At 37.9% G+C, this 25,045-nt stretch overlaps 2 protein-coding genes across 14 annotated transcripts in view; one reads left to right on the forward strand and one right to left on the reverse strand.

Annotated features, from left to right (window-relative positions):
- Positions 1-306: 306 nt before the first annotated feature.
- Positions 307-2,987, forward strand: eef1a1l3 (eukaryotic translation elongation factor 1 alpha 1, like 3). Its single transcript, NM_001163994.1, has 7 exons — positions 307-525; positions 611-790; positions 1,068-1,364; positions 1,736-1,886; positions 1,960-2,216; positions 2,304-2,538; positions 2,622-2,987. Exons 1-7 carry the CDS (start codon positions 382-384, stop codon positions 2,732-2,734), a joined length of 1,377 nt encoding a protein of 458 aa, NP_001157466.1. The 5' UTR covers positions 307-381; the 3' UTR covers positions 2,735-2,987.
- A 67-nt stretch (positions 2,988-3,054) lies between these two features.
- Positions 3,055-25,045, reverse strand: part of asap1b (ArfGAP with SH3 domain, ankyrin repeat and PH domain 1b) — a 150,128-nt gene continuing 128,137 nt past the window's right edge. For 3 of the 13 annotated variants that reach the window (XM_009297312.5, XM_021470289.3, XM_009297310.5), the window contains 11 exons: positions 23,858-23,943; positions 21,116-21,231; positions 19,232-19,299; positions 18,973-19,080; positions 18,666-18,891; positions 13,975-14,127; positions 10,745-10,823; positions 10,344-10,402; positions 8,731-9,245; positions 8,525-8,647; positions 3,055-4,432 (listed from right to left, as the gene is read on the reverse strand). In XM_009297312.5, the coding sequence (XP_009295587.2) occupies positions 4,358-4,432; positions 8,525-8,647; positions 8,731-9,245; positions 10,344-10,402; positions 10,745-10,823; positions 13,975-14,127; positions 18,666-18,891; positions 18,973-19,080; positions 19,232-19,299; positions 21,116-21,231; positions 23,858-23,943 (1,608 nt within the window). In that variant the 3' untranslated portion in view covers positions 3,055-4,357. Of the gene's footprint in view, positions 4,433-8,524; positions 8,648-8,730; positions 9,246-10,343; positions 10,403-10,744; positions 10,824-13,974; positions 14,128-17,388; positions 17,458-18,665; positions 18,892-18,972; positions 19,081-19,231; positions 19,300-21,115; positions 21,232-23,857; positions 23,944-25,045 lie in introns of all 13 variants that reach the window. The other 10 variants (XM_003201277.7, XM_073941605.1, XM_068217169.2 and 7 more) reach the window with 5 other exon arrangements.

Raw genomic sequence — 25,045 nt, forward strand, 5'->3', positions numbered from 1 at the left:
CAGCTTTTAAATGCAACCATAGCTTCCGCTCATTTGCATTATTTATCACTAGCTATTGTTAGAAAACAATTGGTAGGCTATCTGGTTCCACTGACGTCGAGAGAAAAAAAAAATAACACACATAAAGGATTAGGCTACGGTTTTCAGTAGAAGTTATTATGGATGACTGATATTTGTTTGTTGTACTTATAAGCCTATACGATTACGTATTTTAGTTAATAGCTTAATAGATTAAGGTGTTATTGATCACACCAGAACTTAATTAGCAGTTTCCATACTTAAGCGTTCAATTTGCTTGATACCGGTCTGAAGTCACAAGAAGAACAAAGAGTGTATCTGAAATTTGGTAGTTTGGAGGGTGTAAAACGTGTAATTTACCAAATGGCAAAAGAAAGGATTCATATCAACTTGGTTATCATTGGCCATGTAGATGGTGGCAAATCCACAACCACTGGTCATTTGGTTTATAAATGTGGAGGAATTGACCATCGAACAATTGAGAAGTATGAGAAGGCTGCAACCCAAGTAAGTATTCACCTTTAATTCCTTTTAGTTATTTCTTAAACTGCTTTGGCTATTTATGCTTTTTTTTTCTTTCCCTCTCTTTAAGATGGGAAAGAGTTCCTTCAAGTATGCCTGGGTTCTGGACAAACTGAAAGCGGAGAGGGAACGTGGGATCACGATTGACATTTCCCTGCTGAAATTCAACACTCAGAAGTACACCTTTACCATAATCGATGCACCTGGTCATCGTGATTTCATTAAAAACATGATCACTGGAACCTCACAGGTATTTATTTCAGGTGTTGACCTAGATTTTAATTTATATTTAAATAATAAAATCTCTCGGGGGTAAACATTTAAAACAATTCTTAGACCCATTTCTTTCTTTTTCCTCTGAGACATCAAACCATGTGATTTTGGTAGACTGAATTTGGGTGTGTATGACCAGAACTTGTTGAGAGAAAAGGAAACTGAGCAATGTGGGGGGGCTCCAGGTTTTTAACTACTCTGTGCCACCTAATTGTAGTTGACCTAAACCCGTTTTGTTTGTTGATTTTTCTTAGGCTGATGCTGCTCTGCTGATCGTCTCTGCAGCAAAGGGTGAATTTGAGGCTGGAATTTCTCGGAACGGTCAGACAAGAGAACATGCTCTACTGGCGTACACTCTTGGGGTCAAACAGCTTGTAGTTTGTGTGAACAAAATGGACCTGACAGAGCCACCATTCAGCCAGAAACGTTATGATGAAGTGGTTAGGAATGTTTCCGTGTTCGTCAAGAAGATCGGCTTTGAGATAGGTGCTGTACCTTTCATACCCATTTCTGGTTGGAGTGGTGAGAACATGATTGTCCCATCCCAAAAGGTATGTAGAATTTTCAACCTTTCTATACAAAAATGCTTTCAGTTGCCTTGTTCTGTTTCTGGAGAGCTACTGAGTTTAAGAGTTCTTGAAGGCTTTAACTAGCTGGACCTTGTGCGTTTAAGACTGGGGTGCCCAAACTCTGTCCTAGAGGGCATGTGTCCTGGATATTTTCGTTCCAACCCCAATTAAGTGCACCTGAACCAGCCAATCAAGCTCTTTTTCTAGGTATACTGAAACTTCTAGTCTTTAAGTAGGAGCTGAAGTATGTAGGACTCTGGCCCTCCAGGACACTGTTTAGACACCCTTTCCAGGAAGATTTGGCACCCTTGTAAAGTAGATGATGATTCTAATTGTTTGTACTCTTCTCTCAGATGCAATGGTTTAAAGGGTGGAAGCTCAAGAGAAAAGAAGGCCACTGTCATGGCCGAACCTTGTTGGAAGTGCTTGATTCCCTACATCCTCCAGTGCGCAATGCAGGCAAGCCCCTGCGCCTTCCCCTACAAGATGTCTATAAGATTGGCGGTGGGTAATGTTGATTGTTGAAAACCACTTTTAGTCAACTAAGTCTTTGACCAAATCCTCCACTTATTCACAGGTGTTGGAACTGTCCCTGTGGGTAAGATTGAAACTGGGGTCTTAAAACCAGGCATGGTTCTCACCTTCTCACCAGCAAAACTGACTGCTGAGGTCAAGTCCATAGAGATGCATCACCAGGGTCTTCAGACTGCTCTTCCTGGGCATAATGTGGGCTTCAACATTAAAAATGTATCTGTGAAGAACCTTCGAAGAGGTGATGTAGCTGGGAATGCACAGCAGGACCCACCATCAGATGTCAGCAGTTTTATTGCTCAGGTTTCTATGCTCTTTACTTTCTAATGCTAATTATGGTTGACCAATCAATAAATGCTTGTTTCATGAAGATTCTTTTTCTCTTCCAAGATTATTATGCTGAACCACCCAGGCAAAATAAAGGTTGGTTACTCTCCTGTGCTAGACTGCCACACAACCCATGTTTCCTGTCGTTTTGCTGAGCTAAGGGAGAAGCTAGATCGTCGTTCTGGTAGGAAACTGGAAAGTTGGCCCCAGTACCTGAGGTCAGGAGATGGTGCCACAGTCAAACTGGTCCCAAATAAACCCTTATGTGTGGAGAGCTTCTTTCATTATCCTCCTCTGGGTAAGGGTTTTTTTTTTTTTTTTTTTTTTTTAATTGTTAAACTACTGTAAAGGAATCAACTTTAATCACTTTTTTGCTTTTAGGTCGCTTTGCTGTACGGGATTTAAAACAGACTGTGGCTGTCGGGGTCATCAAGTCTGTGGAGAAGGTTGACCAAGCCAAAAAAACCTCCCAGAAAGCCCCTGTGTCAAAATGAGTTCATCATTTTGTCCCTTTTTATAACTTTATTTACCAGCAGTCTGGTATGTGAACCCAAAAGGTTACTCTTTAAGTTTGTGTAGTTTTATGCGAGTCACAATATTTTTCTTTAAAGCCGCTTTTTAAATGCGTTGCTGGTGAATTGGGTTGTCTGAACTGATAATGTAACCCAAAATGAGGTTTGGATGAAGCGTTGAGAGCTGTATATTGCTGGACTGCAAATAAATTTGAGTTTACACTTCAGTTGGAAACTTGTTTGTCCACTTGTGCTTTCTTACCATTTGTACTCTTTGCTGTGTAAGCTTGACACATGGACGGTTGTTAGCATGAAACATTTTATTGATAATGGAATGGTAGGTGAGGAACATGTTCAGACATTGGACACAATCCTCAGAATCTGCAGTCATATAGAAACATGTAGAACATCAGGCCTCAATCCCTATGCTTTAACTGTTGGTAAATGGGGGGGGGGGGGGTGGTAATAATCCATTACAACTTTAAGTCACTCAAACTTTTAAGTTAGAACTGACTTGTTTAAATGTAGGGGAAAGTGATTACATGAGTCTTTTGTAATGCTGATGTGATAACTTTGACTCTTGCTGTATAATGGAAGCCTAAAATGGGAACTGTGATGGTTCTTGTCCATCACTGGAGATTTGAGCAGTTATTAAAACTGCTCTACCATTGATAGCTGGAAGCACAAACTAAAACGGCATATATTTGCAATACGGTACATCTATGTCTATCACTTGAAAATATAACACCAATGAAGCAAGTAAACATCTTCCGTAGTTCAAGTATCCAAGACCTTTCAAAACACAATATTAAAGATGGACTAAGGGTGACCCTTGTGTTCTTGGAACAGCACTATTCAATAAGACTGTAGTAAAAGTACTTGTGCAGATTAAACAAACACTGAAATGGAATCACAGAAGAATAACCTGTGAAAGAACACAGGCAGGAGTGTGTTTGCATTTGTAGGAATAAATTTACACCATTGCAAGAACTGGGAATAGTAAACACAATGTAACGTTGCACTCTTGGACATGCTTTAGTGGTGTTATGAAAGGTGTAGGTTTAAAAAAAAAAAATACTACAGTTTAGGAAACCTAAAAGTCCAGTTATTTCACCAGGAAAAGAATTCAACTTCTGTCTGTCCCTGCTATAGATTATAGCAACAATGGCCACATTAATACTTCAACTTATTTGAACAAAACTGGCCCAGCGCCTCTTAGTGGCAGGTAGAGCATAAGTTCACACATTCACTTTTCAGACCAACATAAGTTTCTACATTTGCACAAAATCACACGGTCATCCTTGTGTGAAATACACACATTTATGTACAATCCTATATACAGCGATTCAGTAATAGTGGAGGGAAAGTGCTGGTCTTGTAAGTGGGTGCCATCTAGACTGTATAAAATGGTACGTATAATAGTGGTAAATTTAGACACTTTATTTACACTCTGTCTCTGACGATAACAAGGTGATCATGTGTTTTGTTTTTTATTGTGGGTTTGTCTTCTTAAATCTTGCATTGTTGATTGAGCAGCTAAGTCAAGTGCATCCCATAGCCAGAGGTATCGCGATGAGTGGGTTGTGGAGAAACAACATATGCAAGTCAATCTGATAAGATATGAACAAAGGACATGGGAAATACACCTTTTCTCTCCGGCTGTCCTTCGATGTGCCCAATCTATGGATAAAAAAAAAAAGGTTTGCAATCAAAATCAGGGAAAATTCAAGTCTATATAAAGCAGGGGTGTCCAAGCTCGGTCCTGGAAGGCCTGTGTCCTGCATATTTTAGTTCTAACCCCAATTAAACACAGCTGTATCTGCTAATCACACTCTTTTTGGGTATACTACAAACATCCAGGCAGGTGTGTTGAAGGAAATTGGAGCTAAACTATGCAGGACACTGTGTTTAGACACCCCTGATATAAGTAATGAGTGGTCACAAGTAGTGGTAAACTTTACACATGATTAATGGCCCATAAAAGAATATATGTGTACCATGGTTAGCACAATTTCATTTAAAGGGTTAGTTTAACCTGAATTATTTGGTTATTAATTACTACCCCTCGCAACATTCCAATTCCCAAAACTTTCACTCATTTTCAAAACATAAATATATGATAATTTATTTTCTGGACTTAGAATTTGTCATGATCATTGCTGTCTATGGAAGATCAGAGAGCTCTTGGATTCATTCTTCTCTTGGAAGAAGAACAAAGGTCTCGGGCGATTGGAATGACATGAGGGTGAGTAATTACAAAAATCTTTTCCCTTCAAAGCAAGAGTCATCAACTTTGTTCCTGAACAGCTACCTTCCTGCAGATTTCAGCTGCAACCCTGACCAAACACACCTGCCTATAGAGCTGTAATCGGGCCATTAAAATTAGGCCCGATAGGGCCCGAGTCTGACAGGTACATTTTGATTGAGAGCTTTATAAAGCCCGAACCCGTTTAAAGCCTGACATTATTCAAATGTGCACAGACACAGCACTTTTGCCTTATTTTTTTTAAAGAAAGAGTAATTTATATGTGTGTTAACTATTTATTAGCAACAAACATAGGCGATAGGCCACTTGGAAGTTGAAACAAAGAAATAAAATAAGTCCTCTGTAACATCTCAGCACTCTAAATAGGCCTAGGTTCATACACTTTGCCTTTAAATTGGCCAACACACCATTGAAAAGAAGTCTTTCTTAACAAATTAGATTAAAATGAATTCTAAATTATGACCGGTATTTGGCAATAACGAAATTAAGATTGAGATTCTGCGAGATTTGTTTTGCCACTTCTCTTCAAAATCCAGCCTTAGGGTGACGGTGAAGCTGAATATTAAAAGAATAGCCTAATGCCAATATTAACCTGTATTGACCTTATTCTAAAATGCGGAGTGCGCCTGTTTTCGCGATTGTCTTAGAACTTCGATTTCAGTCGCCTATGGGAGAGATGAAAAGGAATAATAAACAGCAAAAAACGGTCAAACTACTTGCTCTACAAACAAATGTTTGCATGACTATACAGACCAAGTAGAATAATATAACAAGAAAATATCAGTTTGCAACATCAAACAGCGAAACGAGCAGTTTTTAATGTCTAAAAATGAATGGAAGTGAATGAGATGCCAAAATGATTCAAATGGCAGCGCCCGCTCGTCTGCGGAGAATAAGGTCAATAGTCTGTCTACATTACGATTTTATGGTTTAATTAATATTTACTCATCAAGATAAGGCTACGTGTTTTTGTGGAGGAACATTATTGAATCCACTGTAAATGGCTGCGCTCGGGATGGAACACCCTTTCACTGCTGCGGCTGCTACATGCCGAGATGCATAGTTCTGATCTGTCTAATTTTGCAACTTTTGGGTAGGATTGTTTGTTCATCTTCTACCAGCCAAGAACATCCACTTCATTTTCCATGACAGCGGTTTCAATGTAGCGAGTGGCCTCGTCATATTCCCTATCAGCTTGCTGTACATACATTGCTGTCTAGTGTAATACGCAGTATATGAGTGACCGCCAAAATACCTTAGCGGCTAGAATGACAGTTCTTATTGAATTGGCAGCTGGCCTGACCGCAGTCAAAGTTCACTCTTTTTGACTTCTCCGACATCTTTTGTTTCACCTTTGCAGGGAGGGATTTTAATGTTGTAACAAACGATTTAATTACTTTCTCGTGCTAATCGAAATGCATTACATGACTGTTTATGTACTGCTCAAGCTAAGCCCGGCCCGACCCGCCCTCGTCTAAAATGATGGAAATTAAACCCGAACCCACAAAGATCTTCAGCTTTACCTGTCTATAATAATAATAGTAATAATAATAATAATAATAATAATAATAATAATAATAACAATTCCTTATTTGTATAGCACTTTTCTCGACACTCAAATCGCTTTACACATTGGGGGTATCTCCTCATCCACTACCAGTGTGCAGCATCCACCTGGATGACCCGACAGCAGCCATATTGCACCAGACCGCATACCAGCTAATCAGTGAAGAGGAGACAGAGTGATGAAGCCAGGTTAAGTGTCCCCTGCTGGCCTCACTAACACCACTTCCAGCAGCAATCTAGCTTTCCCATGTGGTCTCACATCCAGGTATTGACCGGGCGCAGCCCTGCTTAGCTTCCGTGGGCGACCATGTGAGAGTTGTAAAGAGCTAGCTCCCGGCTTTATCAAGTGTAATTATCAAGTTCTGCTTCAAGTACTAATATATTGGTTCAGGGATGTTTGATCAGGGTTGGTGCTGAATTCTGCAGGAAGGTAGCTTTAGCTGTCAAGAAATTTCTAAGGAACATTGCAAATATGGGGAGATTGCGGCCTAATGGTTAGGGCCTTTTACTTTTAATTGACTTGTAATAGTTGAGACTTGTAATTGAAATGTTGCAGGTTCCATTCTGGTCCTGGCAGGAGTTTAGGATGGGGGAAGTGAATGAACTGCATTCTCCCCTTCTTCAATACCCAGCTGAGGTGCCCCTGAGCAAGGCAGCAAATCCCTAATTGCTCCCCAGGGGCTGGAAGCACTAGCTCTTTGGGTTTATGCTCACTGCATGTGCACTTGGAAGGGTCAAAAGAACAGACCAATTTAGTGGGCACTTACACTATGCTATCCGAATCCTGCCCAGGCACATTTACCATTTTGTTTGACAAGTGTGAGTGCTCTGAATCATGGAAGAGGTGTGCCAGAGCAGGGTTCAGTTGTGCTTTGGTGCGATACGCTTGTAGTTTGAGCGCAAAGCACACCTGATCCTGAATCTGAAGTCACAACTTCACCTTCACCTCAGACAATCTCGCTTCAGCACAGTTCGAGGCAACTGTACCTATTGTGAGTATGCCCTTAAGGCTGATTTATACTTCTGCGTCAAACGTCGGCGTATGCTACGCCGTTGACGCATAGCCCTTCGCCGTGGTCGTTGGCGTCACTGACGTGCACCTCTCAAACAATGTAACTACACGTCGCAACAACGCGTAGCAAGCAAGCTCAGTGATTGGTCGGCTTGGTAGCGCTGACGAGTCTGACGAGAGCCGCGCGAGCCCAATGGAGCGATTATTTACATATGTGGAGTAACGTGAAGAAGCTCCGGATGGAAAGTTTTGTTTTGTGTTTACCTCATAGTTAAAGTTGTTGCAAGTCCGCCGGTTCCTGCCTTAAAATGAGCGAGTTTGAGCCACTTAAACATCCAGGAAGTGTTCAGGAAAAGCAAAACAGCAGTGAGGAAACTCGACACAGAGGAACAATTACACCTCACTGTCAACTAGCGTTTCAGAAGTGTTAATGCAGACCAACAGAGACAGCGCGCAGAAGTATAAATGCACAGCTACGGGCGTTGCATGCGCCGTGAGTTACGCCGGTAACTTGACGCAGAAGTATAAACCAGGCTTTAGAGCAGAGGTGCCCAAGCTCAGTCCAGGAGGGCCGGTGTCCTGCTGAGTTTAGCTCCAACTTGCTTCAACACCTGCCAGGAAGTTTCTAGTATATCTGGTAAGAGCTTGATTAGCTGGTTCAGGTGTGTTTGATTAGGGTTTGATTAGCTAAATTCTCCAGGACACTGGACCCTCCAGGACCGAGTTTGGACACCCCTGCCTCGGAGTATTGGTAATCATACTTGACAATACTCAATACTTCACTTTATATAACAATCCAGTTTTTAATAGTTGTGTATTGTTTCATAAAATATTCAATTAAAACAAAGGTAACTTTGTTAAGCAGTGAAGAATTCTGATTATTGTGGTTTAGAGCACATACTTGAAAATGTAAAGTGGTCACACTTACCCACCACTCCTGATCTTCCTCACCAGTTACCACAATGACCTCACCCTCAGCGAAAGTCAGCTCATCATCATTGTCTGCCTGGCAATCATAAATAGTCTTCACCCTTCGCATTTTACTCTTAATCTGAAAAAACCACAAATAGATGCACAACTTGTCAAAACATCTGGTTACTCCCATGAATTTATCTTCCAAGGCAAGCTCCTCACCGGATTTATTTTTCTGGGCAATGGTACGGGTGTGTCCTGTGCAGATGTTGGACTTCCATTGGTATCTTCACTAGACTGGATCACAGGCTGAGGTGACAGTTCACCTTGTTGAATGATTGTTGGAGTATCTGGAGGTTGGGGCTTGGGAGCCACTTCTCCTGGAGAAGGTTTTGGGGGGACCTCAATGGTTATGGGTTTGGCTGGGGAGATGTCTGCGAGTTGGGGCTTGGGCGGGAGATCTTTAAGCTGAGGTTTAGGTGGTAGGTCACCCAACTGGGGTTTAGGGGGAAGTTCGGACAGTTGAGGCTTTGGAGGCAGTTCTCCTGGTTTAGGTGGTAATTCTGAAGGCTGTGGTCGCTGTGGAGCGACGTCTCCAGGCTGAGGCCTGTCAGCTATCGGAACTTTCTGGGATGTATCTGAACTCTGCAGAACTTTCTGAAAAAGGACAGCTTCAGAAGGCTGGTTGGTTTTGTCCACAGATGGGTGATGTATGGTGTCTATCTTACGCAGGGCAACTATTGAAAAACAGGATAATACCAACAGATTACATTACATTTTCCATCTTCTGATATAATTCTAGACTACTAAAAGACAAATATGAGAAAATATTTCCCTCGCTAGCATGATGTTGGGTCAGGTTTAAAAGCACAATAGAAAAGAGGTTCTAAAAAGTGCAACAACAAAAAATTCAATACAAAATACAACTTCTGATGGTAAAATTGTTCATTTAACATTTGTTATATTTTTGTTGTTTCATATTTTATAAGTTTTGCTTTTATATTATTATATTTTGTACATTTTGTGGTGTTAAACATTTATTAATAAAACTATTATTATAATTTTATTAAAAATGTGTATTTGATAATGTTTTTAAAATCAATCCAACCTTACTGAAAATACAGTCATTAGCTATGTTTCCATCCAAAGATGCAAATTAAATGTATGCGCAAAAGTGAAATAACGCATATAAGACATGTAAATAAAGCAGCCAAAGAGTCTAAGCAAACAAAAACGTCACTTCCTGATGAACTAGCACCAAATATCAAAAGTAAAAACGGAATTTGTTGCGGTAGGAGAAGCTGCGTGTATTTTTTCTTTATTTAATAAATGACTTGCGTTTCAGAACACAGTATGCCGACGTGCAATGAACGCCTGATAACGTTTGAAGGCATGAGACGCAGAGCACAGACACTCTTGATTCTGGAGGTCATTAATAATATAATAACACTAATACTGAGATGGTTAAGGTGTTTTAGAATAAGCAAAACAACATTTCAGATGTTTTACAGTGTGTCAGCCTGCTGGTTTGTCCATTCAAACACATTTTTACCATCACATGATATCTTAAAACAAAATCACATGACCTTTTTTAATGTGCATACTGGAATTTGTTCGATAAAAGTGTTTCCATCATAATTAATGCGCATCTTTTTTTATCGAATAAAAAGTTTATCCTACTCAGTTATAAAAATAGGTGAATAGAAACGTAGCTATTGTAAACTAAATACTAAACTAAATCCACTTATGATCATCGCTGTTTAAAGAGAACACCGAAATGAATTACCATTCCGATGTTGTATTATAAAAATAATCAGACTAAAAGCATACCATACCCTTCTGAGGTAGTTTGGGAAGGACCCTTGGACCAAGTGTGGGCTTGGTGGTGTTGGGACTAGAAATATACAACAACTGTAAACCTCAAAGCAATGTTCAATAACATTATATTCACATGTTTTAGCCATACTGTATGAAATGGGACCGTTTTTCATATCCAAACAAAAGATGACAAAGTTAAAAAGACATATTCAAATGAAACATGAAAGGCCATGTGTAAATTTGCAGTTTAAAGTTTGACCTTTCTAATGCAAATATAGCTCTAAATATAGCTCAACAGACTCTTTCTACAAAAAACTGAAATAGATATTTTCTTTCTTGTATGAATTTAATCTTAAAAAAGTTTAGCTAGGGTTGTTTTAAATGCTACATTAAAAAAGCTTGAAGCATGCTTGTTCACCTTTGCTGTTGTGGGATGCCCTCAAATCTATTAGTTACAGGGGACATCTTGTTGACAGGAGGCGGCGTTGAATCACTTCCTGAAATGAGTTTGTTATGCAGGGAACATTACAGAGGTTTTGTGAAACAATGAAACAAATGATCAAATTGAACAAAAGTGTCATGTTTCTCTGAATTTAGTGGCATATACAGTAGAACCTGTAACTTGACAATTGCAGAAAAGACTTTTACACCATTTAATTGGATGTACACTACAGTTAAACATTCTGAGGTTGGATTTTTTTATGTCTGTGTTTAAAGGGAATTTATATGATCAGAAATACAGTAAAATTGTACATTGTTGCTTCAATATAATCCCCTAGTGTTCAGTGTCACGCAATCCTTCAGAACTCAATGTACTGCACTGATTTGGTGAAACATTTATTATTATATATATATATATATATATATATATATATATATATATATATATATATATATATATATATATATATATATATATATATATATATACAATATTTGGATGAGATACAACTATATTTGTACTCTGATATTTATAAACATGTAAATATTGAGAAAACCTCCTTAAAATTTGTACAAATGAGCTTAAGAAATGCATAATACTAATCAAAACTTTAGTTTAGATATACCTACAATAAAACATTTACAAAATTTCTTCACAAAACATGATCTTTACTTAATATTCTAATGATTTTCTGGCTTAAAATAAAAATAACACATAACAAGCTTTTTTTTTTGTTTAAAACTATGGTCAAGGCCACAAATGTCTTTTCAGGGCCCCTAATGTCTTTACAACAATTTTCATGTTGTATGTTTACATGTACTGTTTTTGCTCTGTATATACAGAAGACTTCTGGAACGATTATTTCTGCAAATGCCAGGTTACAGCTTTGAATATACAGTATAATTAAACAAAATTTATTATAAACATTTTAACACAATATAGAACATATAACACATTAGCATCAAGCCATTCATAATAATGATCTTAAAGACGCAGTGCATCTTAGGTTGTCTCAAAACATATTAAAATGCATTGTATCTCTCCTAATTCGATACGTCTCTCATCCATTAATAACTTCCAGATCATTATTATGTCATGCCTTGTACTTTCTCTTTATCCAAAAAATAAACCATGCAAATCACAGAGGGTCAGTGCAAAAGTCAACCATTTTTGGATGGGGTCCTTAGGCCAAGCCTTTCACTGGCAATATTGTCCTCACAAAATGATATGTATTTATTTACATACAGTTGAAGTCAGAATTATTAGCCCCCTGTTTATTTTTTTTTTCCCAATTTCTGTTTAATGGAGAGAAGATTTCTTTCAACACACTTCTAAACATAATAGTTTTAATAACTCATTTCTAATAACTGATTTATTTTACCTTTGCCATGATGACAGTAAATAATATTTTACTAGATATTTTTCAAGACCCTTCTGTACTGCTTTAAGTGACATTTAAAGGCTTAACTAGGTTAATTAGGTCAACTATGCAGGTTAGGGTAATTAGGCAAGTTTTTGTATAATGATGGTTTGTTCTGTAGACTATCGAAAAAATATATACCTTAAATGAGCTAATAATTTTGACCTTAAAATTGATTAAAAAAAATGTAAAACTGCTTTTATCCTAGCCTAAATAAAACCAATAGGACTTTCTACCGGAAGAAAAAATATTATCAGACACACTGTGAAAACTTCTTTGCTGTTTAACATCATTTGGGAAATATAAAAAATAATAATAATAATTCAAATGGGAGCTAATAATTCTGACTTCAACTGTATCTAACAATTCTTGAACTTAACATGCAATGACACCACAGATTGAATGGGATGCAAATGATTGAATTTGATGATGAAACTGAATGCATGAAGCCTGGGTTAAAGATATCTACTGACAGTAAGTTATCAGCAGTCGCCTGCATAAACTGCCTAAATTATCTATAAAACCTTATCTACTTTTTCTTTAAGACATCATTATTTGTTAAAGTCAGTTATAAAAAAAAGTCTAATCAGAGTACAATAAGAGAATTTTCACACCTGGCTAATTTGGTGTTTGTTTTGGAATTTGGCATATTTTCTCTATACGTTAGGGCTATGTGATTAATTGGAAAAATATCGCAATCTCGGCCCTACATATGATCTTAATTCAGCTTTTCTACAATTCAGCCACTTATATTATCAATTGACACCTCCTAATGGTGTTAAAAGTGTCATATACTTTATTTATAAGGAATAATTTACAGAAAAATGTCATTTCTATCATAATGTAATGACATTTGCGGCTGCGAAATCACACATGAGCTGACGCACTGTTTGTATAGTACTATATCTACTTTATTGAACAGAACCTGCATAGGTTGTGAATAACATGTAATGAAGCTGTAAATAACATACAGTTTGCTGCAAACTGAGCTCAAAGTGATAGCAGCCATGACATGGGCGTACTCTGCAGTTATCAAAATGATAAATGATAATGATTTGCATATGTTTATTAATCCCTCGAAGCACTGCATTCAAATCTGTGTTTGATCGAGTGAGATTCCGTTTTTACACTTTTTCAGTTAGTTACAAGTCAAATAATACAGAAGTACTGGGAGAACAGTTTATAGTTCAGATTTAAACACTGATGTTTATGGTAAAGATTAAAATCACTGTTTAATGGAACTTGACGCTGGTGAATGTTGTAGCAATTACATAGTACAACCAATAGGTGGCGACAAACAGCCATCAAAATTATGTCACTGAATAGGTTTTCAAAGATGATACACCGATAATGAAACCAAGTTTTATGAGTGAACTGTTGAATCATTATCAGCATTATCAGCAACAGTTGCAAAGATCATTTTTCGTATTGAATATTGAAAGTTGAATTGAATATAAAAGTAATTAAATTCTTTCAGCTGGTTCTTTCTTGATTTTTATTTTTAATAAAATTACAGGTTCTAAGTTCTGTTTGTTAAACCGATGATTTTTGCAGTGATATTTGCATATAAATAGAAAGCAAATGACATTTGTTTCCTCTCTTTTTTTGCTGATCCGAAAAATAGTTCAATCCATGACTCAAAATTGGTATTATGATCCGAACCCTGAGACTAGAGATGCTGTGTTACACCACTAATATTTATATGTATTCTTAAAGTTAATAAAGCTAATAAGGCACCAAAGGTTAGGTGTCCTAAACAAGGGTTGTTGCCTAAAGTGTAGCCCACCTTTAAAGAGAGGGGTAGGGGGGTCAGATAGCGTGCGTTTGTGTCCAGGGGGAGGGGGAGGGGGTCTCTTCTTTGACAGGGTAGAGCTGCCACTAGGTGAGGTCTGTGATGCAGGGGCAAGGGTGGAGGGAGGCAGGTTCGACAATGGAGGGGCTGGAGGGAAAATAAACAAAATACCAACATGCAGTGATGTCATGTTAACATTGGTCCTAGGAAGGATAATGGAGGGTGGCAGATGAGACAGAAAGGGATAAAATAAGGAGGGAGAATAAGTGTGTGTGTAACCACAAGGATCTGAAGACAAGTGATCTGAAACTGAATCAGGTCGGGAAAGTGGGGCACCTTAAAGTGCAAGTGGAGAAACTAGAAAAGTGAATTTTAAGTGATATTAGTTCTAGAATGATAGATTTAAAAAAAACTAAGTGAACAGCCAGTGGAAAGCTCAGTCAAAGAGGACCAGGAAAAGGTTGCTTTCATGAGACTTAAACAAATTTAGCAAGTTAACAACTTCAGCAAAGTCTAGAATTGGCTGCTGCTTTGAAAAGTCAAGGGACAGCAGCAGCAGCTTCGGAAGGCTCCACATAAAAGACATTACTTAAAAATAAAATCAGAAGAAACTGAAGCTGATTAACTGCTAAATTTGCATTTAAGAACTGTAAGAGTTCTTTACGCAGTGAGGGTGATTTTAGTGTCCAAGATTACAAATATGCTGCATCTGAAATTATGAAAGCATTTACCACATGTCCAGATTAAATTCATGTGCAACATACTGTCTAATCAACTGCATATATCTTGCCAGTATTGAAGGCAGCCTTTACATTCACCAGCTGCATAAAAACAGCTGGTTTCCACACATTCAATTGCTATTAGGCTTTCCACCTGGATTTTGCCTACCCAAATTCAAAACCTTCCTAAATTCACATGCAGAGTTGTAAATGCAAGCGTTTGGTATCATTTTAAAGAAAACCCTTTGATTTTTATCATAAAACACTGTTAAAAGTGATTAAAACTATTGTATATGTTATCTGTGTTATCAGGCCCGTATTGGCTAATCGGGAGGACCGGGAGAATTCCCGGTGGGCCGGTCCGTTTTTTGGCCGCGAAGGCCGGTGTCCCTAGCTGCAGAATCTGTTGCTCTCAGCAGTCACACTTTTTAAATTTATTTATTTACTTGACCACAGCCTTTTTATTCATTATTTTACCGCAATTTTTCTCTTTTCATCTATTTTAATGATTATAAAACTCAGTTGTGTCTCCTTTCTGAACACAGCTATTGTGGTCCAGTGGTTAGCACGTTGGATTAAATCGCCGCGGACCCGGGTTCGATCCTCGTGAGAGTAACTTATTGTTTTCATTTTTATTGTTAAGACATATAATACTGTTAGGGTTGTTGAACATTTAAAGTTCTAAAGCAGCTGTTTTCTCAAAAAAAGACGTGATAGTGTAATTAGAAACTGATTTGGAAATGACCTTATTTTAATATAGTCAGTCGTGAACTGAGGTGGGCCGGTCTGAGGCTTGAAACTCCAGGGCTGAAAAGGTGTCCCACTCCGGCCCTGTGTGTTATAATAAACCCCTACAAAAAAGAGGCACTTTTTTTTTTTTTTTTTTGTAAACTCAAATTGGAAAGTGTACCTTTTAGGTTCTGTGTGGCCTAGGTTGCTGTAATTAATTTTGGTGGTTCCTGCTCATGTCAGTATTCATAGGAAAAATGAGAAATGTCTTGATCATAATCCATGCAAAAGTTATTAAATTCAAACTGATGAGAGAACGGAACCACATATGAGGGTATTGGGCCAGTACAGACTTTTAAAATATAAAGAATTGGGAAGTAAATGAGGTCACAGACCCGGTACCAGGTGGTCCATTTGAGTATTAGTAGACTGTCTGCTTAATATCTGTTGCTACTGCTTTAAATGACTATAAGACACTTTGCAAGTACATGTCCACTTACACTAACCCTGACCTTAAACCCAACCTAAGGCCCAATCCTAATTCTATTTTTGTAACCCTACCCCTTCCCTTTGGCCCTTAAAACAGAGTGTGAAGGGGAAGGGCTTTATAATGTACCCATAAGAAATGGAACACCACTACAGCACCTGCACACGTCATCGTATATCATCGTGATCTCTTGCTTTATGTGAGATCAGATGATCGCGACTGCTGTAGTTATTCCAGTTGTGTTATTTTTTGGTATTTATCTTCAGGAAATCACTGAAGGCATATATTATGTTATCATAATGATCTAATGTGGCAATAAGCTCGTAACTATACTGTGTATTTACACGGTGGCTATATTCATCTATGTAGACACACACAAAAAAAACAACATTAAAATTATAGCAGACAATGTACATATGACATATGCTTGTTTGTTGTAAAAATCTGAAATAATGACGAAAATATAAAGTAAAAATACTAATTTGTAGATTTCTCCTTACTTCCGGGTGCAGCTATGCTGCCGCTGTGGCAGGTGTATTCTGGGAAATTTTCTTACCCCTTGGTTTCGAGTGTGGTCCTGAAAAATTTCCATTTGAAGGGGTATTTACCCCTACCCCTTAGCCCTATGCCTTCAAGCTAAAGAGAATTGGGACACTCCAAGGGTAAGGGGAAGGGCTTAGGGGTAGAAATGGGCCTAACGGTCTACTTATATTCTAATGAGAATTAGTTCCCATGTAACTTAAATTCAACAACCGGACCATCAAAATAAAGTGGGACCTAAATAAATATATAATCAAACACATAATACAAAGGTACTTGCTTTATCTAACTCACTTAATTTTTGACTTGTTTATTCATAATTTAAATTAGTCACCAAGTAAACTATCATTCAAAATGTTTTTATATTATCAAAACTTCCTTAATCTCATTCATTCATTTATTTTCTTTTCAGCTTAGTCCTTTTATTAATCTGGGATCGGCACAGCGGAATGAACTGCCAACTTATCCAGCACATGTTTTACACTGCGGATGCCCTTCCAGCTGCAACCCATTATTGGGAAACACTCATACACTCTCATTCATACACATACACTACGGACAATTTTTTAGCTTGTCCAATACACCTGAACTGCATGTCTTTGAACTTGTTGGTGAGACCTGAGCACCCGGAGGAAATAATAATAAACCAGCAACCCGCAGGAGAACATGCAAACTCCACACAGAAATCCCAACTGGCAAATAATTTGATTATTTATGTTCATGTTAAGGTAGTCAATGTTGACTTATTTAATTGCACCCTTACTAAATAGAAGCACTGTTATCAATCTATCACCCAATTATAATTTGGAATGGTCAGGCACTTTCATATACAAACGTTTTACAGCAATGCAGCAGCCTTCGATTTCAGATACAGTAGCATATGATCGTTATAAGATAATGAAATGAAATAGTAAATAAAAAGTAGATAGTCACTGATGTATGGTCGAGTGCTAGCCAGAGTAGCATAGTGGGAATGAGAGCCAAGGAAAGCCAGAGATGGAGCTGTAAGAGAGACCAAAAAAAGAGAGAACAATAGAAAGAAAGTGCAAACAAAGGATGGGAAAGTTAAACGGATGACATTTTACATACAGCAGGGTTGTCTATTAATACCATGCCATGTTAGAAAGTCATAAGCAAGAAGTATTAAATGGAAAAGTAAACACAGCTAGAGAGAAGGAGGTTAAAACCAAATAGATATGAAGATGTTAGTTTTTTCTAAGTACACTGCAAATAAATAACACATTAAAAAAAAACAAATACACTATTGCGATTGGTCAAATGTCTACCAATCATCATTTTGAACACTTAAGCCTGTTTCACACCACAAGCGTAAGCAGTGCATAGGCAGAGCGTGAACAGCGCGTGTTTTTTCGGCATCCATGTTAACAGATTAGAGATTTCATACCACACGCAGCAGCAGCAAGTCAGCGAGAGGCGCGAGCGTCGCTGAAACTGTAGTGCCGCGATTGTTTCGCGGCTGGGTCTATTTTTACCGCACTGCTCATGCTCAGTTAAAGTGAAACACGTTGAATGACAGTAAAAAGGAGCAATTTTTACCCAATAAATGCGTTGATAATATTAACTGATTTATAGTCAATCAAATGAACTTAAACGTTTAAAAACTGCAACAAATATTTATTTAGGCCCGAACTACAAAACCAAATGTAAAACAATTTTAGTAACCATTTTGCTTAAGTTGGCCTACAACAACCTGACAATCAAAACCAAATGACATGATGTCACAGGCGATTATCTTCTGAGTGCACCAGACATGAATGACAATCTTCATAGAGCTTGAGAAGCAGATAGTACTGTAGGATCTATATCATTTGTAAAATAAAGACTTGCAGGTTAGAGAATCAGCATATGAGGAGGTTGCCGTAAATAAAAAAATAAGTGTATTTGTGTATAGAGAGAGATATGTAACTAGTTAGAATAGACAGAGATAGATTGAGCTCTGCAGCATTGCAGACACAGCTGGTGTGAAAGGCAAACGTCTGCACGCTGCTTGTGTTCTCCATACGTGCTACGCACACTCTGCTCACGCACTGCTTTCGCTTGCGGTGTGAAACAGTCATTACTTTTTTCTATATCATAATAGATTTGGAATAGTATACTTACAAATAGCTTTGATACAATATTACAATGTATTATTTCAATTGAAATATAAGAACACGTTAGAACAAGTTTTACATAAGTCAACATGATACCTTTGCCAGCATTCCTTGGCGGCAGAGGTGGAGCATCTGAAACCGGAGAGGACGGACAGTCGGTGGAAACGCTGTACATCTGATTGGTGAATGCAGAGTAGGAGAGGCGTTGCTTATCACGCTGACCAATGAAAGCAGGCAGAGAGAGCTTATCATGAGGGGAGAGGCTGGATGAGTGGCAGAAACTCTGCGGACGGGGTGAGCGATCCTTCTTAATGGGACTTGGCTGGAAAGACAAACAATGAGAAATCGTCACCGAAAAATTTAAATAGAGAATGATCAAATAGGTTCAATGGGCATGTCTTACTTTGTAATCCAGATCATCATCACTTTCATCAAGCTCCTCCAACCTGAGATTCCATTCATATTCCACATGGACTTTAGTATTAAATTTTCCAGCAGCAGCTTGTACCAACTGAAGTGCAAACACAAACATGAGTTATATCTGAAATAACAGACAACTTTACACCTTTTACAGCTGATCTACGTGTTGTTTTATATCAGGCAGCACATGTGTTCAAGTTTTCAGTGGAAAAACTGTATCATCAAAACCTGAATATACTTACTGCTTCCTCACACTGGAAGAGCTTCATCCGCCTAGCCACATCCAAAGCTGTGTCCCCATTCTGATTGGCTGAAACATGAGACCACATGTTAATCAGACCACATTCAGTTATAATGTTGCATAAACATCATGTGTATTATGGTGCCTAAATTTGAGTAACTTTATATACTAAATTTATAACAATTGTTTTCAACCATTTCAAACACACAAGGTAAATCATATTAAGGGCACATAATTTTAAAGCACATAAGTTTTGCTACGGTTACACCTTCCGTCCACACTACCCCAGAGTTTTTAAACCCCGAAAACAGAGCGTTTTAAAAACGCTAAAGAGGCCGTTTTGGATTTAAAAAGCTGCTGCTCCGTGTCAGTGTAGATGAGGGAAAACAAAGACATTTGAAAACGGAGGCATGGCTGCAGACATTCACCTCTCTGGGGCTTTTACTCAATATCAAGTACAAAAAATTCCTCCTTTCCTTGCAGTTTCAGACTTTGCAAGTTTGATATGGAAAACAAACTTAAGAGAACACATTGGGTAAATCTTTATTAGGAACCGTGTAGGCTATTTTGTAATGCCATTCTCATCACCCTGGCTTAACAACACAATGAACACATTAAATAAGGAACTGCCTATTTTCATTTTGGTACAACTTAACAGACATCAAAAATGTTGAGGCGTTTTTAAGCTGCATATTTATATGATCGTCATGTTCACTGTATGCATATTTACAACAAAATGGAGCCTATAACATAACTGCCTCCTTTAATTTGCATTGAAAAATACGAAACATACCCTCTCTTTTGCTGAATATCAGTTTTAATAATCAATAATGGCCATTATAAAAGTATAACGAACAATATGTTTATACAATACTGAAAGTAAAGGCAAGCAATCAAATGTGCAGAATCAGTGTACTTGATTACATAAATTAATAACTTATCTTTGCGCTCAACCAAAACACATTACCAAGTACAACTAATAGATTTAAAAGAGTGAACTGTTTTCAGTGGTATAGTGTGGACGGAGATCTTTCCAGAAATGCTAGGTGAAACCCCAGTGTGAACATGGATCGTTTTAATTAAAACGGCATTTTAAAATTAAACGTATTAGCGTAAACTGGGCCAAAGTGACTGTTAAATGAAAGTAGAGTCAGTCTAAATTAACAATAATATTATAATAATTATAATAACTACAACAGATTTACAAGCATGCATGTATTTGAACACACAACCTTGGTGTTGCATTAGGTACAGTATGTAGGCCCAAAATGGGAGAGCTGAGCTCCAGCGAGGGGGAGCTTAAGCTTGAGCTCCACCTTTTTTGCACTTCTTCTACGAGTGATGTCACTGGGGGTAGGGTTAGGGGTGGGGTTGGTGTACGCATTAAAGCAGCTTACAGGAGGAGGAGCGACAGCTCATGCTCCCCCTCGCTGGAGCTCAGCTCTCCTCAAATGGCTCTGCAGCGAGCACCACTTGTACTTTTTTGCTAATTTGATCAAATAATAGTTTTCTGTGTTAGTTCACTTAAAACAAGTTCTATATTCCAATAGTGACAGCAATCACATAACCCAGTCAATGGAAACCCAGTCAGTGTCATTTTTAGTAAGTGTACTATTTTGTGGTTAAGTGATTCAATGTAATTACTAATATATATATATATATATATATATATATATATATATATATATATATATATATATATATATATATATATATATATATATATATAAAGTACACATCAGAATTTAAGTGTCATTTTATTTCTACATAACAAAATATGCAATCTTGCCTTTGATCCATGCATTTAGGTAAACATAATATAAAAGTGCAGATCCATTTAATCAAAGGTCAACAAATAAAAACAGCATGCATGTGTTTAACTCACTGATATCAGTAGCTGGTTTGCCTCGGAGCAGTAGTTTGAGGCATTCATGTTTCTCGTACAGGCAGCAATAGTGCAGGGCCGTGTTTCCTCGCTCCGTCTGCTTATCCAAATTCCCACTGCGGAGATAAAAACATAAGCAGTCAGGTCGTCCTTGACCTTGTGATACAAAAACTTATTGTACAGTACTATTAAAAAAGCACAATGCAAGAGTTAGACATCAAAACTGCCAGCATAATATGCTAAAAATGAACACGATGCTTAAAAGATCATCTACAAAGCAATTTTAAAGTTTTAATTGAGGCTACGATATTATCAAAATATTTGCTCTTTATGAGCCACTTCACACTGTTGTAATTCACAGAATTTGGGTCAGCAGTGAATAAGCAGCACACATGGGGAGAGAGCAAGAGAAATGACCCAGTTCTGTTTACCTACTGAGACTCACAGCAGAAAAAAAGGACAGGGAGAGGCTAGACAACTACACCAGTATATCCCCAATCTGTGACAGCAACTTTAGAAATTTCTCTGCCCTAGATTCAAGTTCAGCTTGAACATTTTCTCTAGTGAATAACAACAATCTTAGAATTCAGGGTCTAATCAGTCTTGAAGTCTGTATGTTTTCTATTTTAAACACAAAACATTAGCCCCTTGAATAGTGATAATAATTTTTGTCAGATGTTAAATTATTGCAGCTGAGTTAAAAATAAAATGATAAAAATTTAAAGGGATAGTTCACCCCAAAAAATTAAACTACCTTATTACCATACTCAACTCACAAATGCGCTGAGAAACATGTGTCTCCTAAGCCCACTTTTAAAGCAAACCAACAATAGTTCAATACAGAAATTATGGTAATTTACTAGAATGTGATCTAAGTACATTTCTGGCTTAGGCATGACCTGAACTTCTGATGCCATTATATAACTTTAATCCATCCAGCAGAGATCAAATAGAGCTGAAGCTGAACTTAAATTACTCTTTTATCTGCATAATAATCCTTTAAAAAAATCTGAAGCTAGTAGGTGAACACCTGTCATTCTAAAAGCAACATGTCCTGGTTAACCATCAAAGCTCTTTGTGATAACAGTGATGGAACAAAAAATAGGAGCTGACGAGGACTGTAAACTGAGGATCATTAACTGCTAAAACAGATAATTAATCTGAAAATATGGCCAGGAGTGTTTCCCGATCCTCAGATTTTAGTAGTTTTCTTCTTGTTAAGAGTGACGTCACATGAAGTGGCTTCCGGGTCCAATCGCTCTATCATGGGGAGACTCAACAATAGACTGATTTCATGCGGCTGCCATTTTTAAAAGTGAAATCGAGGCTGTGGTGGAAACCCGTAAGTATCGTTGAAAGCTACTTAGGAACGTTGTGTAATTGGCTGTATATCTTATCAGTGAAGAGAAAGTGACACAAATTTATCATTTCACCGCCTTCTGAGTGACCCGAAGGTCCATTCTGAATGAATGGTGAAAATAAAAAGGGATGTCAGACTTCATTTTCAGCTAAGTTAAGGGAAACGACACTAGTTAGCTAACGTTTTCTTTCCCAAACACACGTTTTAGATGCCATTTATCAAACTAGAGTTAATAAACTGATTCTTTCACTATATTAGACTTACTAAATTACGATACTGAAAAAAAAAAAAATTCCCTTTAACATTTAAGGCACTGTTGATGGCTTTCTAAAAACCGCACTGATTTGCCATTATGTTCACGTGCTCAACAGAAATGACTGTGATTGGTCGAGAAGGTCATCAGGTTACCCTCCGCTGTTTACCGAGTACAAACACAGACGAGCGATCTGCTTGATGACTCGACTGATCTTCACTGCTGCTTCGTGCTTCAGTGTCCATATTTCTGTGTTTGCATTGGGTGAAGAGCGGTAAACTGATGAGCACTGGTAAATACTATGGTAAATCAGCGCTGTTTATGAACGTGCTCAGCGGCGCTTGAATGTTAGCAGGAAATGTCCAAAGTCTTGAATGTTAGCAGGAAATGTCCAAAGTCTTACAAATGTCCATTTGTAAGACTTTAATAGCGGGACAACACTATCACAGACAACACGAGGGTGTTCTACGAAGGACTGCAGTGTTTTATCACTCACCAGGTTACATAGGCTGAAGCAGGGAAGCATCCCCACAGTGTTTAACTGGTGCAATGAACTGAAGCCTAGAAGGACACTTGAGCATATTACTCTTACAGAGATTGTGATGTTGTTTGATGCTGAATTGCTTTTAATTGTTTAAATTAAAATTACTGAATGATATTAAAGTTATGTTTACACCATATCTGTGTTTCGAAATCTCTGCAACAGCTGGAGGTTTGTAGTCCACAGCATGTTACTGCAATGTTTACATTGCTGGTCCTATACTTACGGGTTTCTTCCCACCGCAGTCTCGCTTTGGTTCTTTAAAATGGCAGCCGCGTGAAACAAGCGTATTGGTAATAGTAAATGTTTACAAACCGATGTAACACTTTAGACAATCACGATCGCAATCTCCATGCCTAATATCTGATGGCCAGAAAGGGATTTTTGTATAAAGTCTTAAAATATTGGTGTCTGTGATGCAGCAAGTAAAGAGACTGCTGTGTAGATAATGATTTCATATAAGATTCACTTTAATGTATGATATAAATGAGTATTTTCTGTATTCAAATGAGTAGTGTCTTGGACCCGGAAACAGCATTTCATACGTCACGACTTAACAAGCAAATAGGTAGGTGTTAATAATAATACCTGTTCTGGACAAGGAAGTCGACCAGGTGCAGTGAGGTTTGGTCAGCTGTCCTCACGGCATAGTGCAATGCAGTCTCTCCACCTTCCTATATCAGACAAACACACACGTTAAACCATTTAACCGGTTTTAACCTAAGATTTTTTTGATGGCATAATCGTGTATATAAAAAAGAAAATCAAATATGGAGAGTCTAAAACCCTTTTGTACAAGGAACTACTTTCTTCCACTAATCCTTCACATCTGCAGCTGACGTCAAAACAACAAAAACCGTTGCTACTTCACAAACGTCACTTTAGAGCTATAGCTTATTAACTTTAGAGCTTAATATCTAAAGTGATGACAAAACAGGAGATATTGCTGACATTTTAAGATTATAAAGCTGAAGGATATGAAATGCAATCACTTTACAGAGATTTCCCAGTATTTCCCTGTTGCAATCCGAGGATCAAAGCCAAAGCTACGTGAACATTACCAGATAGCTGTTGTGTTTGCGATAACGCATTTCTTTTTTCTTTATTTATTTCTGAACTAGTCTGCAGTAATGAAAACAGGAGACTCGTTGGAAACACATGGCCAACAAAAAAGTAACTCAGGGTTATACGAAGAGTGGCCAACACAAAATACATACCTTCCTGATATGCAAGTCCCATCTCACACTCAATACACTACAATTACTATGGTATAAATACAGCATTACAACATACAAAAGAGAGAGATCGATTTTGTGTCACTTACCAACCTTATAATGCTTTGATCAGCAGTAGTCTTGTGGATGGACAACGTCAACCCTCTTTGCTTTGCTCAATAGCTATGTTTCTATTCAAAAATGTGAATTAACTTTATGCGCAAAACTAGATTATCGCATATAAGACATGCGAATAAAGCATCCAACGAGTCAAAGTAAACAAAATCGTCACTTCTTGATTATCTGGCGCCAAATATCAACTGTAAAAATGGAATTTGCTGTGGTAGTAGAAGCTGTGTAAATCTTTTCTACATTTAAAAATGACTTGCACTTCAGAAGGCATTCCTGACAAGCAGTGAATGCGCAGTGGTTTTTGAAGTTTTGATACGTGGAGTACAGACCATATCTCCACGCCATGTCTTCCCTCACCGCTAACCATCTTATATTCGTATATGTGCTGCCCCCTTCTCAGGGCTAGTCCATATGCTCTTTGCCATCATAT

The sequence above is a fragment of the Danio rerio genome, chromosome 24, assembly GCF_049306965.1.
Source record: "Danio rerio strain Tuebingen ecotype United States chromosome 24, GRCz12tu, whole genome shotgun sequence".
NCBI classification, from domain to species: Eukaryota; Metazoa; Chordata; class Actinopteri; order Cypriniformes; family Danionidae; genus Danio; species Danio rerio.